This window comes from Stigmatopora nigra, chromosome 18 (genome assembly GCF_051989575.1).
Source record: "Stigmatopora nigra isolate UIUO_SnigA chromosome 18, RoL_Snig_1.1, whole genome shotgun sequence".
Classification (NCBI taxonomy): domain Eukaryota; kingdom Metazoa; phylum Chordata; class Actinopteri; order Syngnathiformes; family Syngnathidae; genus Stigmatopora; species Stigmatopora nigra.
Genome location: NC_135525.1, coordinates 10,991,989 through 11,010,643, shown reverse-complemented (window position 1 = coordinate 11,010,643; position 18,655 = coordinate 10,991,989). Strand labels below are relative to the sequence as shown.

At 40.1% G+C, this 18,655-nt stretch overlaps 1 protein-coding gene and 1 long non-coding RNA gene across 4 annotated transcripts; one reads left to right on the top strand and one right to left on the bottom strand.

Moving 5' to 3' along the window:
• Window positions 1-490: 490 nt before the first annotated feature.
• On the bottom strand, window positions 491-17,495 carry grid2ipb (glutamate receptor, ionotropic, delta 2 (Grid2) interacting protein, b). Of its 3 annotated transcripts, XM_077739593.1 has the most exons (25): window positions 17,346-17,495; window positions 16,760-17,013; window positions 16,041-16,355; window positions 15,822-15,976; window positions 12,130-12,396; window positions 11,081-11,166; window positions 10,162-10,231; window positions 8,983-9,135; window positions 8,765-8,920; window positions 8,522-8,673; window positions 8,270-8,404; window positions 7,739-7,824; window positions 7,499-7,631; window positions 6,470-6,765; window positions 4,963-5,673; window positions 4,393-4,542; window positions 4,131-4,218; window positions 3,694-3,783; window positions 2,782-2,978; window positions 2,568-2,723; window positions 2,338-2,424; window positions 2,146-2,275; window positions 1,630-1,748; window positions 1,373-1,537; window positions 491-1,305 (listed from the first exon to the last, which is right to left on the bottom strand). In XM_077739593.1, the coding sequence occupies exons 1-25, from the start codon at window positions 17,428-17,430 to the stop codon at window positions 1,234-1,236; spliced, it is 4,308 nt and encodes a 1,435-aa protein (XP_077595719.1). In that variant the 5' UTR covers window positions 17,431-17,495; the 3' UTR covers window positions 491-1,233. The 3 variants fall into 3 exon arrangements, with proteins under 3 accessions (XP_077595719.1, XP_077595717.1, XP_077595718.1); XM_077739591.1 differs by lacking the exons at window positions 15,822-15,976; window positions 16,041-16,355; window positions 16,760-17,013; window positions 17,346-17,495 and adding an exon at window positions 14,471-14,601; XM_077739592.1 differs by lacking the exons at window positions 15,822-15,976; window positions 16,041-16,355; window positions 16,760-17,013; window positions 17,346-17,495 and adding an exon at window positions 14,471-14,601 and having other exon boundaries at window positions 3,694-3,771.
• Window positions 1,994-8,676, top strand: LOC144212012 (uncharacterized). Its single transcript, XR_013329702.1, has 4 exons — window positions 1,994-2,329; window positions 6,312-6,416; window positions 7,863-8,034; window positions 8,517-8,676. It is a non-coding gene; the product is annotated as an uncharacterized LOC144212012 (long non-coding RNA).
• Window positions 17,496-18,655: the final 1,160 nt, after the last annotated feature.

Here is an 18,655-nt window from a genome sequence, read left to right as displayed (position 1 = left end):
TATATATATATATATATATATATATGTGTGTATGTGTGTATATATATATATATATATATATATGTATGTATATATATGTACATATATTTACATATACATATACCTATACATATATACATATGCATATACATATACACATATGCATATATATATACTCCATTTTTAATATCATCTGAGTGGGGCTAATAAAGAGACAACATTTACTTTTAAACATATTTTATAGATCAAAAACATTGGGAAAAATATGAACACAAATATGCCAATGGAACAAGTACACAACTACTGATAACAGTAAATAAGACCATTCCAAAAAAAAATGTCCAATAAAAGTACAGTATGTTCATTTCTGTTTTGCTACCACCTGCATATATGTTGACATCACCTTTCCCATCATGCAACTGATTTAGATCTGAAATACAGCCACAACATTAAGCGGCAGTTCTGCTGGAGTTTCACAAGTGTGCAAGACTTACAAGCATTACGGTCCAGCGATAAAATCCAAAGCAGAACTCCAAGGAGTCCCCAAGCAGTCGCCATGACAACAAAGAGCAGTGCATAGCTAAAATCTGGCAATTTTACCATCTCCAAAACACAACAGCTATACATTTACACTGTGGTTGGAGTCATGACAACTTCACTTAACCTTAACGGCAATTGATTGAAATCCGTCATAACTGCCAAACTTCCATTTCCAAAGAATTTGACAGTTATGTATTGCCGTCAATGGCCTTGAATGAGTAGAAAATGGATCATTTACAGCTCCTTCACTCAGGTAATGCATCACCTGTTAATATTTTACACATTGGACCTTTCAATGGAAGTCATCCATTAAGTTTAATCTTTTGAAGTATGCCAAAAAATGAAAATTCCAACTAACTAAACATTGCAAATTCATTTTAAGTCATTTCTTACCCTTTTATATTGCCGACACATTAAACTATCTATATTGACATTCTCAAAATTCCTGTCATATACATTTAATCACCAGGAATCTTGCTTATCTTTGCAGCATGACAAAATATAAACGTTTCTAATCTTACAATAAATATCTGAAGCTGTGCAGTTTAGCCATACATTAGTTATTCACGTGTTTTTACGGCAGATTTCATAATTTGTCCACACGTGGGCAGTCATGATCGTTTAAAGTAGAAGTGGCCCTGCACCGTTTAAATCTGCAGTTCATTTTGGCACTTTGGTTTGTTAAGGGTGGGTTCTGATCTGGATGTTGTACATCTACCAGGTCAGGGGGGAAGACAGTCTTGGACTTCTAGGGTTTTCGGGGCTCCGGGTCTCGTTGAGGGCCCGCTGAAAGGAAAAAAATATGGCTGGTGACTGTTAAGGAATACAGAGATTAAGTGTTGCTGGAAATTACCTCAAATTTGGAAATGAAATCTGCAAAAATAGCGAAAAAGGACTCCGTGCTGGTGGACTTGCTGTCTTCTCCAAAAAACGAAGCCACTTTGGAGAACTCTTCCATGGCTCGGTTCTGCAGAGACTCCAAAGACTGGATTGCCGGGTGGCTGTTCTCCAGGAAACTCTAATTGTGAGTATAAAGATGCAACATTTGTTAAAAAAAACGATATTTTTGTGAACTTTCCAGAACTGCATTGGCTGATGTGGATTGCTTACGCTCATGACCGAGGCAAAGTGGTCCTCAGAAGTCTGAGGGATCTTCAGGCATGCCGCTCTGATGTCCTGGATGGTGGTGTGAAGGTCACCCAGTTCTGTGCTCATGGCCCTTTGGTTCACTGGATAGAAAACAGTACTTAGATATTAAACAGTACTTGGATATTAAACACTACTTAGATATTAAACACTACTTGGATATCAAACAGTACTTAGATATTAAACAGTACTTGGATATCAAACAGTACTTGGATATTAAACAGTACGTAGATATTAAACTCTCATGAATATAATTTTGAGAACTGGTTTCAACAGTAAACTCTCTGTCACCAAAAGACCGGCGACCAAACATCTGACCACCCCTCGACCCATGTAGGAGTTCAGTTCTTAGACTGGTGACTTGGCCGGAATTTTCAGGTCAGTCTGTTTTCGTTCTTAAAATCAAAAGTTGATGTCAGATTTGTCTCATTACTGTCCAGGTTTGACGCAAGTTCGAGGTTCTGGACTCGTTGGCCATACCTTTGGCGGCTAGAGGCACCGTGGTGAGGTCTCTGGAGAAGTTGAGCAGCTCTGGAAAATGTTGGCACAGCGACTTGGCCAGGATGTGAAGAAACGTGGATTTCCCGTCCACCGTTTTGGTCGTGGCGAGCTGCCGGGAAGCGGTCCAAAGATTACACGCAATTGGGGGACAACCGACTATAATGTGAGTACCTCTGTCAGGAAGTTGATCTTAAAACTCGTCGTCCTGTTGGTTTTGGGTTGCCCGTTGTTGAGGTAATTCCCCATGGCCAGCACAAACTGGGTCAAACAGGTAAAATAATAATAATGAGTGTCAATCATTGTCTGTCTATCTGTTTTACGGGTGACCTGTTGAGGCTAGAGTCAGCTGGGCTATGCTCCAGCACCCCCATGTATAGTGGATAGGGTTTAATCGTTCTTACTTCAAGGATTTTGGCCAGTTTCTTGCTGTTCTTGAGCTCCAACGAAGCCTTGTAGATGTAATCGAAGGCCACTTTCATTTCCTCCGTCCTCTCCTGCAAAGTGGTCTTAAAGTGGAGGCTTCTCAGGCGGGTTTTGTACTCGGGAACCATCAACATCTAAAAAGAAAGTTCTCTTGGTTATCCTCTGTTTTGATACACAGCGTTGGTGACCCACCTGGAAGATGAACTGGTCTGGTTCGCTGAGTTTGGCCGGGTCTTGCTCGAAGCGCTGGTACTTTTTCACTTCGTCCTGGTCAGGTGCGTAGAGAAGGAGTTGCTTGATGTGGGCGGGTTCTAGTCGGTCCGTGATCATGTCCATCAGGACTTGGCGGAGTTCGTCGGGGGAGAGTTTCAGGTGTGCGATCAGGATGGCTGCCAGGGGGAAATAGAATAGGAGATCAGACACAAAATGGAGGGCTTGTTGGGCGTCTTGGGAATGTTGGAGAATCCTTGGGTTGCCATGGGAACCGATCTAGTGTGGAAAAATACCGAAATTCTGGGCCAGAGTGAAGTTGGAGCTAATCAACACTTGAGTTAATGAGTTCCCCGTTGTGACAAACGAGCTCATCAAGAGAGACAAAAACCTGTCATTGGCATTGGCTTGGGTTTCGAAGTGGTACATTTTAATGAGGGATGAATGTCTACTTGGGAGGTGATTGGAATATTGGATGTCTGTTGTCATTTTTAATGGGGAGAGCAGATATTTTTTACAGCAGGATTTCGTTAGTAATTCGCAATTTCCTATTTTGTACAAACCTCATTTTAGTAATTTTATAAGTCTAACGGGAATAAGAGATAATATGCAAAGGTTTGCCGATTACTTACCATATTTTTAACAATATGTCTTCATTGGAATAAGTTGGCCTTATCTAAGTTTTTAATTGAGATTGTTTTGGAACGTAAATATGTCATTAAAATCTGTCCTCTGCAATTGTATGATTGAAAATGACAGTCAAATTAATATCTGGGTAGGACTGCTTCTCCATTGGGTTTAGGTTTATTTGGGCAGTTTAGATCAATAGAAAGGGAAAAAAATGAAGTGTACTTGGATTTTTCTATTGTTATTGTTGTTAAAAGATGGACTTACAGGCATTGTAGGCTTTCTTGCGAGACAAAATCTCCACCACGTCTTTCTTTTTCAAGTTCTCAGGCAGGAAGGTGGGCTCTGGTGGAGACACTGGTAATTAAACGGCAGTGTGAGGACGACTTTTCCAGGTACCCGGATCGATAACACTCACTCATAAGGACATAAATCATAAGAAAAGCTAAATTAACTGTTATGTCACGTGACTTTCTCTCAAGAGAGAGAGAGCAAAGTTCCTTGATGGAGAATGGATTGATGGCCATATGAACGTCTATGTGATTGATAAGACTGTAAAAGTACAAGCAAAATGGGTTAATAAAGTGGAATAGATATAAGAATCGATGATTTGAACGTCTGTTCCAAAGAAAAAAATAGTATTTGCAAGACAAAATGAGATGAGGATGATCTTAGAAGATATGAGGACTTGAAGGAGGACTTACTGGGTCTGCGTTGAGTCCCAAAGTGAAGATCAAGGTCCAAATACTTGACCATGTCAGTCAGCTTGTCGTATTCAGAATCTTCTCCGAGCTGAACAAAGACATGTTGTTGTTGTTGTTAGTTTCTAATTTTATTTGACAAATAAGCGTGACTCATCGCAGTATCGTAGGCGGCTTTGAGAGAAGAACCGTTTGTGGTCCGGGATCGAAATAAATAACGTTTGGCTTTGTGTTGCATGCGGAGGGAGATGTGCTAAGAGCCCACCTGACCCCAGATGGTGCCCTCCGAGTTTTCCACTTGTTCCCAGCGAAGTCTTTTTACGCTCATCTGGCTGTTGTCGGAGGCTTGACCCGGCTTGAGTGCTGGAGGGGGTTCGCATGGCGGGGGTAGAGGGGGAGGAGGAGGTGGGGCTGCCTGAAACAAAATTAAAATGAGGGTGCGGTCTGGGAATTAAAGTAGATTGAAATTTGGATCTGTTGGAAAGAAATCTGGGCTTGTTAAGTAGTTTGTTTTTCAGTAATCCCTCGAATATTGCGATTAATGTAGATCAGACATAGTCGGAAAAGTAGGGTCACCCCTATTAAATAATATATATTAAAAATTGTTTTACTTCAGTGCTGTAGAGTTTCAGCGTGGATTTTCACATTTCTATGAACTTTAAAAAAAGAATAATAATACTTAATGGCAGAAACAAATCGCAAAGTCGTGAATTTGTGATAAGTAAAATCATGATAATCGAGGGATTACTGTATATCATTTGGGAATCTCATTTTTGAAAAACATTTGCTATTGTCTCATGATCGGTCGCTACAGACAATCCACTTTTTGCATTACCTGCTGTGATTCTTGTTCCCGTCGAGGAGGGGCTTGAGCGTGAGACGTTGGAGACCCACGAAATGAGACGGTGGGGTCTCTCTGGAGCTCCCTCGGTGGACCACCGCAATCTTCCGCGGACGGAGGCATTGGACCCTGATAGCTGTGCTGGTGGTGGAGATGGTGGTGCCTGTGCAGGACCAGTTGGCTCGGTCTCAGCCTTTGTGGGGACGGTTGAGGAGATGCTTGACACACGGGTTGCGGTTGGCTGAGCTGCCGGGACAGGAAAGCGGGACGGGATGAGCGCAGGATAGTCGTAGTGGTGGTGGCGGTGAAGGCGGTGCGGCCTCGAGACAGTGTCCGGAATCTCCGCTCGTCCGTCTCTTCGTCCCGGTGGGCCGAACGGTTGGACAAGATGGTCCTCAAGGGTGGCGGGGGAGGCGGAATGATGGGATGCTGAGGCTGGAAGGGCATCCGACTACGGGGTGCGTGCTCCGGGGAGAATCGGACCGCCGGCGCCGGGTCCGTGAACTGAGCCGGGGGCGGCAGCAAGACCCGGAAGGGCGGCGGAGGCGGGGGGCTCTGTAGCGGGGGAGGCGGGATCTGCTCGGAACCGGAGGAGTAGCATGGGGAGGAGACTTCGTCGCTGCTGCTGGGGTCTTCGCTGCTGCCGCTGCTGAGGCGCTCACGGGCGGTGAAGCCCGCCGGGTCGGCGTCCTCTGGGAAGGTCATCTGAGGGTGCAAAACGGCCAATGGGCATTCAGAGAAAAATGGTCCCCGGTCAAATGGTGACAGAGAGTTTACTGTTTAATATGTAAGTACTGTTTAATATGTGAGTACTGTTTAATATCTAAGTACTGTTGAAACCAGCTCTCAAAATTATATTCATGGGAGAAGGTTTATTATCTAAGTACTGTTTAATATCTAAGTACTGTTGAAAACAGTAGATATTTAGGTATTAAACTGTCTCTAATGAATAGAATTTTGAAAGCTGGTTTCAACAGTACTTAGATATTAAACAGACTTGATTTCCACTTCTTTCTCCTGACCGTCACTTTTGTTTTGGCATTATTTGGGGTTGTTTCTAAATGAAGATAATCTCGATTTGGCTGATCAAATCCTTGACTTTTGCAGATTTTTTTGGGGACATAGAAAGAAGTGAACTCTCTTCTAAAAAGCCATGCACAAATTGACGTCTTTTCTAGCAGATTAAGTCTAAAACATCATTCTAACTCATGATAAATTGCCTTAGAATATAAGATATTATCCTGTGGACTGGTTGCAATGTTCCACAGAATGCAGTTGCTATTCTTAAAGACAAATATCTTATCATTTGTCTTAACTATTTCTTCATCCTATTTTACTTACAGGCACATTTCTTCTTCTGAAACCATGACAAGCGCCTCGATAAATCTGTTCATGTGACACAAGTGGTCATTGGAGACGATCTCATCTCAACATGCACTACGCAAACGGTAGGAAGTCAAGCAACTAACAAATGCCGCTTATTTTCGGGTTTGATTCTTACCTCTTCGTAGTCATTCTCGCCCGGCACGTAGTCGTCCGCCAGGGTAACCCGGTGGCCCAATTGTTCGCTGAGGGCGTCCAGGAATTTGTCAGTGTCCCGACTACGAGGTGGGCGGGAGAAGGTGAACAACTTCTTGCGCCGGTCCATCGTGCCGGGGGGGCTGCGTTGGGGAGAGACCGGGGGGCTCTCGAGACTGACGTAAGGGTTGGAGTCCACGCTGTTTTGATGATGGAGACCATAGACTTGGGTGGGGAGGGGTTCCTTCCAGGTCAGGGATAGGCCGGATTTACGGTTACCTGGATTGGGAGGAAGGGGGGGGGGGGGGGGGGGGGTTATTATGATTTTTTCTTTATAATTGTGGTTATTTAACTTTTATTCCAGAAAAGGCAGACAGATTTAAATCTGGTTTATTTTTATTTTTAGTGTTTTAGGGCAAAGTTAGTATAAGAATATATTTATTTGAATTTTTTTATTTTATTTATTATTGTTTTATATTTTATAATTATTTATATATATATATTTTAAAATTGGGTGAGTGGTTAGCAAATTAAATTAAATCAAATCAAAAGCATTTGTTGTCAATATACATAGTTGAGTATAATGAAATTGGTAGTGCTACTCCATAAAGTGTGTTTTCTTAGTAGAAAAACTTAAATAAGTAGTATAAAAATCTAAAAAGTCATGTCCTTAAAACGTCAATAAATAAAGTAAAACATAAAAACATTGTTATCAATACATTTTGTAAATACATTCATTTTCTATGGAACCTTTTCAATTGGCATTTACCCAAGTTATCTTTGCATCTAAATCAAAACAATCAAACATCATTTTTATCCTCTAATGGCCGCTACATAAACAAAGCAACTAAGCAAGCATACATGAGGTCGTAGCGGTCACATGAGTGTGTTTTTCTTATGTAACAATGACGCATATTGGTCATTACCACCTTGGCCAATAGTTATTTTTGGGAATGACAAACAAACTGGACTGAGCCACTAGATGGACTTTTGATGAGTCTGTTGGGAGTACCTGTAAGAGGGGGGAGCGTGAGGGGGGAAAGAGATCGGCCATAGGCCTCGGTCTCTCCCGGACCCTCGGACTCCGCCGGGGTGGCGCTCTTCCCCGCGTATACGTTTTCCAGCTCGGCGTATACGCCCGACATCTACGGATGGAGGTACGATTAGGCAATGGCGTTATGGTTTGAAAGTCCGTCTAGTGGTGGACCTTCAAATGCCACCAGAGCAGGAAGCGGCAAGCCCTGGTACCTACATGGCCCAGGTCGGGAGACTCCGGGAAGGAGGTTCCGTCTCCTGATTGTCTCTCTTCTTGGCTGCCACATTCATCCACATGAATTCCTGAAGCACAGTAAATAACTTCTTGCATCCTTCTCCAGGTCAGAGGAGAGAGGATGAAGAAGAGCGAAAGCAGAAGCTGAGGCAGATGCTTGAGAAAGCTACTGAGAAAATAAGGCCTTCTGCTGAGAAGGTGGTATTTTCACAAGCCGACTGACAATTGATTGGCGTGAAAACATGCCTGGAGCTGCCAAATGGAAGACGACTATTACAGTAAGACCTCGTTTATAGCGGGTAATGGGATCCAAGATATTCCGGAATTGGGGAATATATTGGTATGTTGTTTTTATGCTGTTTGGTTATTATTTGGACTTTTAGAAATGCTTTCTAGACTATTATTTCTACTCCCAATTGGCCTTTTTGTGTTATTGCGGAATAGTGTTTATTATGGTTAGCAGGATCCAAGATAATGGAAGCGAGAGGGGTGAAATGTCATTTTTTACCATACCCATTCCTAAGTGAGTTCCGATAATGCAGTCATCGGAACTCCTCTCTCGGACGCCACTGCGATACGGCGTCCCCGATATTCGCACCGAACTGCTTCTTCGGTGGTGATCCGGACCGGCCTCGGGTTCTAAAACCGCTGCAAAACAAAACTCGCTTCATTTTTGACACCAAAATTGCCACTTTAAATTCAAAGTATAATAGAGAGAACATTTTATTCCTCTTCATGAATATATTTTCTCATGTTTCAGCTCACCACTGCTTTTGAAACCCAAGAAACGGGACAGCTTGCCCTGACAACGTCCCTGCTCGTCATAAGTCAGCAATTGGTAAATAAATTGCCAAATCAGCTGCTTAGCGGGCGTGTCCAAGACTGGGAAGACATCAACAATGAGGGTATCCACATTCCTGCAAAAAGCAAATACAAAAATATATTTTTTAGGAATAGTTTTTATTCACATTCTTTGAGGGTCTTTGAGGACATGAATTTTTGACTTACCTGTGCTGGAAGAAAGTCTCCAGGGCTTTGCAGACCGTGTACCTTTCCTGGATGGTCAGCAGGTGCTCCAACTGCTGGCTAAAGGTCCTCCCGTGGACTCTGATACTCGGCGGGAGGATCTCGGCCACCCACTGAAGGGAGCTGAGGACTGGAGATCTGAACGGAGGCGGCACGGTCAAGCACCCTCCACCCCAACCACATACGACTTCGCCACTCACCGGGAGCGTGGCACGGCGGCCGAGGACAGACTTGGAGTGTCCTCGCGTTCCGTCGGGGCCGAGGACTCGTCCGAAGGACCGTCTTCGATGACCAGAGTGGGCATGGCGCCACTGCCCTGCAGCATTGAGACCACCTTCTCGTGGGAACAATTCCTACACAGAAGAATTTGGAAAATGAAGTGAGCAATACTGTTGAATATCTAAGTACTGTTTAATATCTCAGTACTGTTTTATATCTAAGTACTGTTTAATATCTAAGTACTGTTTGATATCTAAGTACTGTTTAATATCTAAGTACTGTTTAATATTGAAGTACTGTTTAATATCTCAGTACTGTTTTATATCTAAGTACTGTTTGATATCTAAGTACTGTTTGATATCTAAGTACTGTTTGATATCTAAGTACTGTTTAATATCTAAGTACTGTTTAATAGTGAAGTCCTGTTTAATATTGAAGTACTGTTTAATATCTAAGTACTTCTTAATATCTAAGTCCTGTTTAATATTGAAGTCCTGTTTAATATTGAAGTACTGTTTAATATCTAAGTACTTCTTAATATCTAAGTACTTCTTAATATCTAAGTACTTCTTAATATCTAAGTAGTGTTTAATAGTGAAGTACTGTTTAATATCTAAGTACTGTTGAAACCAGCTTTCAAAATTATATTCATGAGAAAGTTTAATATGTAAATATCTACTGTTTCCAACAGTACTTAGATATTAAACAGTATTTAGATATTAAACTCTCTCTGTAATGAATATAATTTTTAAAGCGGTGTAAGGCTTGGATTTGTATTCCATTTCTTATTTTTTCACTTCTCCCTCCCACCCTCTTTGATCCGTAGACCTGAGAAGTTGCAGAGAAGAACTACAGCACCTCCTACAAGCAAGACCGCCTTACATAAAGAGTAGGCACATGCATCTTACACATGTTTGAACCAAGCTTTGTTTTGTTCTATCTGCCACCAAATTTGAGAAAAATCGACTTGGCTGTTGCCGTTTATTGAAGTCATCATTTATAGCTGACACTGACAGTTTATTCTATTTTTCAGACTGAATCGGACACCAAAAAATGCCAATGTGATGGATTATCCTTCCAGTAGCTGCTGGTAATACTTTTTTTTTTCAAAATATGGATCGCATTGCTATTATATTAAGTCCATAAAACAAAAAACTCACCTCATGTCAAGTCCATTCAGGTAGAGGATTCGGTCCCCTGGTTTAAGTCCACATTCTTCAGCAGGACTGTCTGTAAAGGTGGAACATAGTTTTATTAAACTCGTCATCTATAGAAATGACATATATTAAAATAGTACTCCTCTATATTTTTGGATAACAACAAAATATTTATACTATTTTATTTTATATTAAACTTTTTCATGAATATAATTTTAAGAGCTGGTTTCAACAGTACTTAGATATTAAAAAGTACTTTGATATTGAACAGTACGTACTGAGATATTAAACAGTACTTAGATATTGAACAGTACTTAGATATTAAACAGTACTTAAATATTAAACACAACTTAGATATTAAACAGTACTTAAATATTAAACAGTACTTAGATATTACACATTACTTAGATATTAAACAGTACTTAGATATTAAACTCTCTCATGAATATAATTTTGAAAGCTGGTTTCAACAGTAAACTCTCTGTCACCATTTGACTGGCAACCAAATGTCCGAGCATGGTTGGAACTCTATTGAAAATGCTTGCATAAAATGATGGAAATATAAATGGTGTGTCACAGCGGGGGATCTGCCATCATGATGAGCGTCACGATAGCCACCTCCACCATCTCCATACCAACCTCCATAAGGTCCACTGAGTCAAAGTGTTCTCCGGGAGATGGTGGTGGGCGGGAGCTGTGCCGTCACCATCCAATCACGTGCTAGCGCACGCACGTGGGGAGGCAAGCACAACCTACACTTGCCCACTGATTTCTGTTCAGTAGCAAATTCTTTAAAAATCATAATAATAATAATTTGCAGATACTCTCTTGTACGCAACACAGTCGTACTTCTACTTACTAAATCTTTTCGTAACTTGAAAATTTTGTAAGTAGAGATGTACTTTATATGTAAATTTTGCACCTGCAATGACGGAATCGATGCAAACTGGCGCGTGACCTCGCAACGTGAAGCCAAAGGTTTTCTTGCCTCTGTAGACGCGAATCAGCCTGAAAAAGAAGAATTGACATTTTGTATTTTCCATCACCTTCTGTTTGCTGACACTTATTGATGGTGCTTTGCCACTGTAGAAAAAACAACGAGAATAACTAGAGGTATATAGCTTCTATTGGGAAGGAGTATGTTGCCATGGAGACGACTCCAGACCAGCTGCTTTCATTTGTAAACAGGAAAAAAAAATGTTGTTCTGTAAAGGTTATATAAGCAAATACAGACGAGGGGGTGGTGGTACACAACGGGGGTCCAGCAGAGGAGTTTGGGGGGTGGGGGGCTAAAAATGTTAGTAGCTCAAGGCTGTTTTGATTCCTAAATTTCATACATGTATCATGAAACGTGATGTTGGCTTGAAACTGTGTAGAAATACTGTATTTTGTTTTAGATTTATATTTAGATTAGGACGTTATTTTATCACGTATTTGGGAAATTCCCTTCCAAGAAAGACACAGAAGACATTGTAGAACTAGGTAAAAAAAACTGGAGCCACACATGGTTAAAATTAGATATAAAACATAATTCAATGTGGAAAAATGTAGTCATTTTACAGTTTTTTACTGTTTCAGTAGTTTAATAGCTCTTAACTTGTTGTAGATGTCCAATCCAACATGGAATGACTTAATAGATAGATTTTTTAACCAAATTGGGCCTTTTTAAAGTAAGAAAAATAAATTAAATCAAGCATAACCTGGCCAAAAAAATATATTTACTGTATAATTATCATTTTCATACAGTCCTTCCATTCAAGTCATGTTTTAGGAATATTAATCCGAGTTAAAAATTCAAATATTTGGCATAACAGATGATTTTGTTGTACATATATATATACATTGCAGTAACCCAAGCATCATAAAGTCATGGTGAAATTCAAAAATCGCAATCCCAAAATTTCAAAATGCTCCAAAATTTGACAAAATGCAACAACTTGAGATGAAAATGTTAGAAGGTTAGGAACTCACCTCTGATTGGGTCCTATGGGGGGATGCGTGGGTGCCCCCGAGACTGATTTTCTGTGACCCCTATCTCTTTCAGTCTGGGCCCCTCCATCGCGAGGCACCGAACTGGCCCGTTTATCCCCTCGCTGGCGGTCCGAGTGGTCTTCGCTACGACTGCGGCGAATCCTTCCCTGCGGCTCGCTGATGCTTTTGCTGCGGCACAGCCTGTTGATCACGTTTTGCGAGACGGACTCGTCGAAGCGCTGACGGTGCTTCTTGGGGATGAAGATCCTGGCCAACATGGCAGCATGGGAAGGAGTGGATGGGTAGAGGGATATGTTAGTCCATTTGGGGTCTTCTCACAAGAACAGTTAAGGATGAAATGACCATTCAATGGCGCTGATTGGAATTTATAGTTTAGAGAGTGATGGGGAAGGCGCTAAAAAAGACACGTTGGGATTTAAAGGGGATGAGAGGAGTCTGAGGGCATCCGTGCGAGGAATCCGAATGAACTGAATAGAGCCAGTTAAAAAGGTGTGGGAGTGAAAAAGCATGGGAATCCTTCTCAACTGCCAGTCTCTCTCTCTCTCCATTTAGAGCATCTCCCACACTTCCGTCTATTCGTTCGTCATCCGTTGTGTTTTTTTGACCCGGGTCTTAGCGCTTTTGCCAGTTGGACAAAACGCCAATGCCCACAGATGTAATGCCATTTTGTTTTCATCACGTCAAGGACTACTTTACATAATTCTAGCCAGCTCGTGTTATTCAAAGGACATAGAACTCAATTGATGTTCGTGTTGTTGACATTTTGACGTTATTTTAAAGATGATGTCACAACAGAGTACTCACAAAAGGTATTTTTTTGGTTCATTTCAACTTCTTTGGCATGGAATGACATATATTTTGGATATATATTTGTATACTAAGCCATTTTTTTCCACAGCTATCAGGACTAAACTTGCGGTAGCACGACACACAATCCCTTCTGTGTAATAACTTTGTGGTGAGGTAACATGAAGGACGTTGGCCGGAGATCTGCCTCCTACTGGCTGACTGAAGAAGGTAAGTGAGGAGACAGTGAGTACATTTATTTATGTTACGTTACGAGCACGTTGCCGTGCAAAAAGTCCTCCCCAACATACGAGCTCAGTCCCGGATTGAATTAAGTTCATATCTCGAGGTGCTACTGCATACTGTATTTTACAGCCACTAAACATCGCAAAACGAACTTGAAATAGTAGAAAAATGATGCCATTTATCCCATTTTTTTATGCGGAAAAAAGCCCAAGTGAAAGATTTAGGGCATTTATACTTTGTTTCAGATCCTAAGTTTGTGTATGTGTTTTTTTGTGCAAGTTTATGCTGAGAGTGGCTAAATTAACCAGACCCAAGGGATGGAAATAAATGTTCTGCAGCCATGTAGGTGTCGACACCCACACACACTGTCTATGTCGCTCTGTTTTTATCCATGTGTGTGTGTGGTTGTCATCATCAGCATTTTCTTTCCACACACACAAACTAGATTGGGTATTTATTTCCCAAAATGAAGACAGTTAGGAAAAGTTTTTTTGTTTTGTTTTTTACGCTTCATCATTTTCGACTCTAAATGAGTGTTCTAGTTTGACCTCATTTATAAAGAAAAGGGAATCTATAATTATCTGATAGAGGAGGAAGCGAGTGGAGAGGCCGACTGGGATTTCTCCAAAGGGAAGAATGATGAGGAGAAAAATGGAAAGAGACCTTCTTTCATTTTCATTGTAAAGATATGGCTCATAGGGAGGAAATTCAGGTTAAAATGTAAATTGTAAATGTATATGTATGAATGGAATTGTTATAGTAATATTTCAGCATAGTGACGAGACCAAAACAACTGTAGTAAGGCAGTGTGTAAATATTAGGATTTGATAAGTATGGCCATGTTTTTGACACTCACAAGAAGCAGTGAGAAAGAAGCATTTACCACCACACAGTGTTTAAGCCCTGACTGCAGTCCTTTAAAGCGCATTCCCAAACACTATCATTACCAGCAAGCACGGTAGCGCATAAAAGATGACTTGGATAAAAAAAATCACTGTTTAGCTTGCACTAAAAAAACAAAAAACACATGAAAATGTTCACATTCTTCACACTGGCCATTTCCAATTCAATAATATAAACCACTAAAACAGCCTATCCATTTTATAAACAAAGAATATCAACATTAACTGGAGATTAATCATTTCTAAAGACCTCATCAGTACATCACCACAAATTAGATGTAGCAAAATCCAATTTAAAACCACATATCATCAAATAATTGGTCATTTGAAAGGCAATAAGCACCTTCCAAAAACATAAGCTACTCCAAATATATGACTGTACTTACCCCAGGCAATTCATTATTTTAGCGCTTCATCCATGGATAACAACTCATAGTAGATGCACCGCCTCTTAAATTAGCGCGTCTTCAAGAGGGATAAAAGACACTATGGTAGGTGTTCTGCCGGAAAGTGTCAGGTGGGGATGGACCGCAGAATAGAGGAGGTGTGTGTGTGTCTATGTGTGTGTGTGTGTGTGTGTGTGTGTGTGGTGGGGGGAATTGGATCTGGGAAGGATAACGACGGGAAAACAACAGCTCGAGAGGGAAAAATGGTGGAAAAGGTAAAGTTCATATTAGAGGAGATAACTATATATATATATATATATATATATATATATATATATATATATATATATATATATATATATATATATATATATATATATATATATACACATATATATATATATATATATATATGTGTATATATATATATATATATATATATATATATATATATATATATATATATATATATATATATATATATATATATATATATACATATAGCATATACACATACATATATATACATATAGCATATACACATACATATATATATACATATAGCATATACACAGACGTATATATACATATAGCATATACACAGACATATATATACATATAGCATATACACAGACATATATATACATATAGCATATACACAGACATATATATACATATAGCATATACACAGACATATATATATCATATATCATACACACACACATGCATTCAGACATTACTTTTGTTAAAGAGCGTTAATAAGTGGAATGTTGAATTATTCATGGGTGAAAAAGGCAAAAAAATGTCAGGTATCTTATTTTTTTTCATGCTGGAAAGCTTTCTTACAATAAGTGAATGGTGCTTTAGTAGTAATGAGGAAGCAGCCAGGATAATTGGCTGCTTTTATTGGCTTCATTGGCTGAAGTGGGACATACAAGACTATTTTGGCAAACTGCTCACTTTGGCTGTCTAATAGCTTTTGATATGATTTTTTTATTTTATTTTTTTTATCTCACGTTAGTTATTCCAGTTTTTGGAACACCAGATGGATGGCTTTGCAGATCCAAGAAAAATCCTGTGGATAATATTTCAAACTGCAGTATTTGGATGTCACGTCAATCAAATCCATGACAGAAAGTAGCTTCGCTTGCAAAAATAATCATTAATAACCCAAATCCTTTACTCAATTCATTCCAAGGCATTTTGCATTAATATTTTACAATACGCATATGCATGTATAGGTGGAATCTAATGGTCATGAAATAAATCCAGCATTTGACCAAAATATTATTCCGGATTAAAACCACTTGCAGTAATTATCAGGTCTTAAATTTTAAATCAAAACTCTTACCGGATACTTGAGATAAGCTGTCGATGATCCTGACTGATCAAAATTTCTGGCAAAATGGCCGCCAACCAGTCCACATTCCTCTCCGCCGCGTACTGCTTCAACACGGCGAAGAGTCGATCCTTCACGGTGGGATTCTCGCCCAAAATCTGCTCCACCTGACCTCACCGGATCACCATCCATATGAGCGACGGCCGCCATTTTCCCGGCACTTTAACCCACCTTCCTGTTAAACTCCAGCGCCTTGTACTTGCGGTTGACCCCGGCGACCTCTGCGGCCAGCCGCCCGTCCTCCGTCTCCCTCACGCCCGAGGACAGCACGCCCAGGCGGAGCGTCCCGCCCTGGGAGGACTTGATGAGCGTGGCGGCCATCTCGTGCTGGCGGACGGGGATTCCGCTGACCTCCACCACGCAATCGCCGGCCCTCAGACCGGCACGGCCGGCCGGGGAGAATGGGGAGCAGTCCTCCACCAGCAGGGGGCGGTCTCCCACTAGAGTGAAGCCGAATCGTCCATCAGGACCTGGTACGATGTCCATCTGTGGAGTGGGAAAGTAGAAAACTGGATCTTGTAGCATGGAAATTTGATTCCACAGACACAGAAGACATTGTAGACCTAGTTAAAAAAACTGGAGCCACACATAGAAAACCCACAAGGTGGGGATGTCCAACCTGCTGGACTTGGAAGGTACAAAACTGAAAAGTGGATCTTGTAGCGTTAAAATTTGATTCCACAGACACAGAAGACATTGTAGACCTAGTTAAAAAAAACTGGAGCCACACACAGAAAATCCACAAAGTGGGGATGTCCATCTGTGGACCAGGGAGGTAAAAAACTGAAAACTGGATCCTGTAACATGAAAATTCAATTCCACAGACACAGAAGACATTGTAGACCTAGTTAAAAAAAACTGGAGCCACACATAGAAAACCCACAACCAACCTGCTGGACGCGAGACACCACGCCAATACTGGGCGGGATATTCTTCTGCGTCTGGGCGATGGCGACCACAGCTTGAGGCGCCAGCGTGGAGACATTGTGACCTTCGATTTCCAACACTTGGTCGCCAGCCTGTAGACCGGCCAATTGCGCGCTGCTGCCTTCCTCCACGGATAAAATGTAGCTTGGACCGGTCCCGCCTAGCCGGAAACCGAAGTCCTCGGGCCAGCCCTGGTTGGACGTCGGCATGCTGAGGACTGAAAGGTCATATTGTAAGAATTCCATGAAAGTCGTCACGTTTTGATCAAAAGACATGGCGGGGAAAACGCAGTAATGGAGGATGGAATGCAAACAAAAAAACGCACTAGTCCTGATCTCGTCTTGGAGTGGAATTCTACGAAATAATGGATTTCTCCACTCTTGTACCACGACCCCCACCGTTGGCCTCTGACCTGGTTCACAAGCCCCACTCCAATTAACCGGCATTTAACTGACTCCTCCCCCCGGCAGACTTTACGGATCGGGATTCGCCACGGGTCGCTACTCGAAACTTTTCCCGATAAATCTGCATCTTAAATTCGTAACTCACAGAAGTCTTTGGACTGGCAACGTGAGGTCCGTTTATTCGCCTGTAAGGAACGTCCACCTTTCTTGTTTTGCAAAAACTTCTTCATCCTCGCCGTCCAATCGTAGATCCCAAAGACCGGGAAAATCCAGCTGGGTCTCTCCGCTCGCGTCGCGTTAATCCGAAAAGTGGGACGCCCACTTTGCTTCCTTAATAATTCACTCTCCAAAAAGAGGATGGTGAGGCCTCATTTAGCTATAAATACACCCCGTGTCTTTTCTCCACTCTCGCCTAGGTGGGCCTCCCGGGGACGGCTCTTGGCCCAGAATCTATGCGAGGGAACCTGACTAATTGGGACGTCAACTCGGAATGGTGTTAGTTCGCCACGTGCCCTCAAACAGGGGGGGGGGGGGGTCTTTAGGCTTTAAACTGTGGGATTAGATGGATTATTCATTCAATCTGAAGCCCATCCTCCTCACATAGTAGAAAGACCTTCTCCAAATTGCCTTCAGTCCTACTCAGTGGATTTGTGGATGCTCTGCCCGTACCGATTCTCGATCCCAGATCTCGGAAATGTATCGAGGGGGTAAAAATAGCACGTTCAAATGTCTTTTTGTGTCCAATTTGAGCAAATGTATATATGTATATATGCAGATATGTATATATATGTGTATATATATGCATATATGTATATATATATATGAATATATGTATATATGTATATATGTATATATGTATATATATGTATATATATGTATATATATATATATATGTATATATATGTATATATATATATATATATATATATATATATATATATATATATATATATATATATATATATATATATATATATATATATATATATATATATATATATATATATATATATATATATATATATATATATATATATATATATATATATATATATATATATATATATATATATATATATATATATATATATATATATATATATATATATATATATATATATATATATATATATATATATATATATATATATATATATATATATATATATATATATATATATATATATATATATATATATATATATATATATATATATATATATATATATATATATATATATATATATATATATATATATATATATATATATATATATATATATATGTATATATATATGTATATATGTATATATGTGTATATATGTGTATATATATATGTATATATGTGTATATATGTGTATATATATATGTATATATGTGTATATATGTATATATATATATGTATATATGTGTATATATGTATATATATGTATATATATTGGATAGGTTTTTCAT

Excerpts from the sequence above, each read along its gene's own strand:
- grid2ipb (XM_077739593.1), bottom strand. The coding sequence starts at position 17,430 with ATGAAGAAGTTTTTGCAAAACAAGAAAGGTGGACGTTCCTTACAGGCG. Across the intron at positions 8,674-8,764 it reads GAGACTTTCTTCCAGCACAG|GAATGTGGATACCCTCATTG; the intron begins GTAAGTCAAAAA and ends TGCTTTTTGCAG. Across the intron at positions 2,979-3,693 it reads CAAGAAAGCCTACAATGCCT|CCATCCTGATCGCACACCTG; the intron begins GTAAGTCCATCT and ends TCCCCCTGGCAG.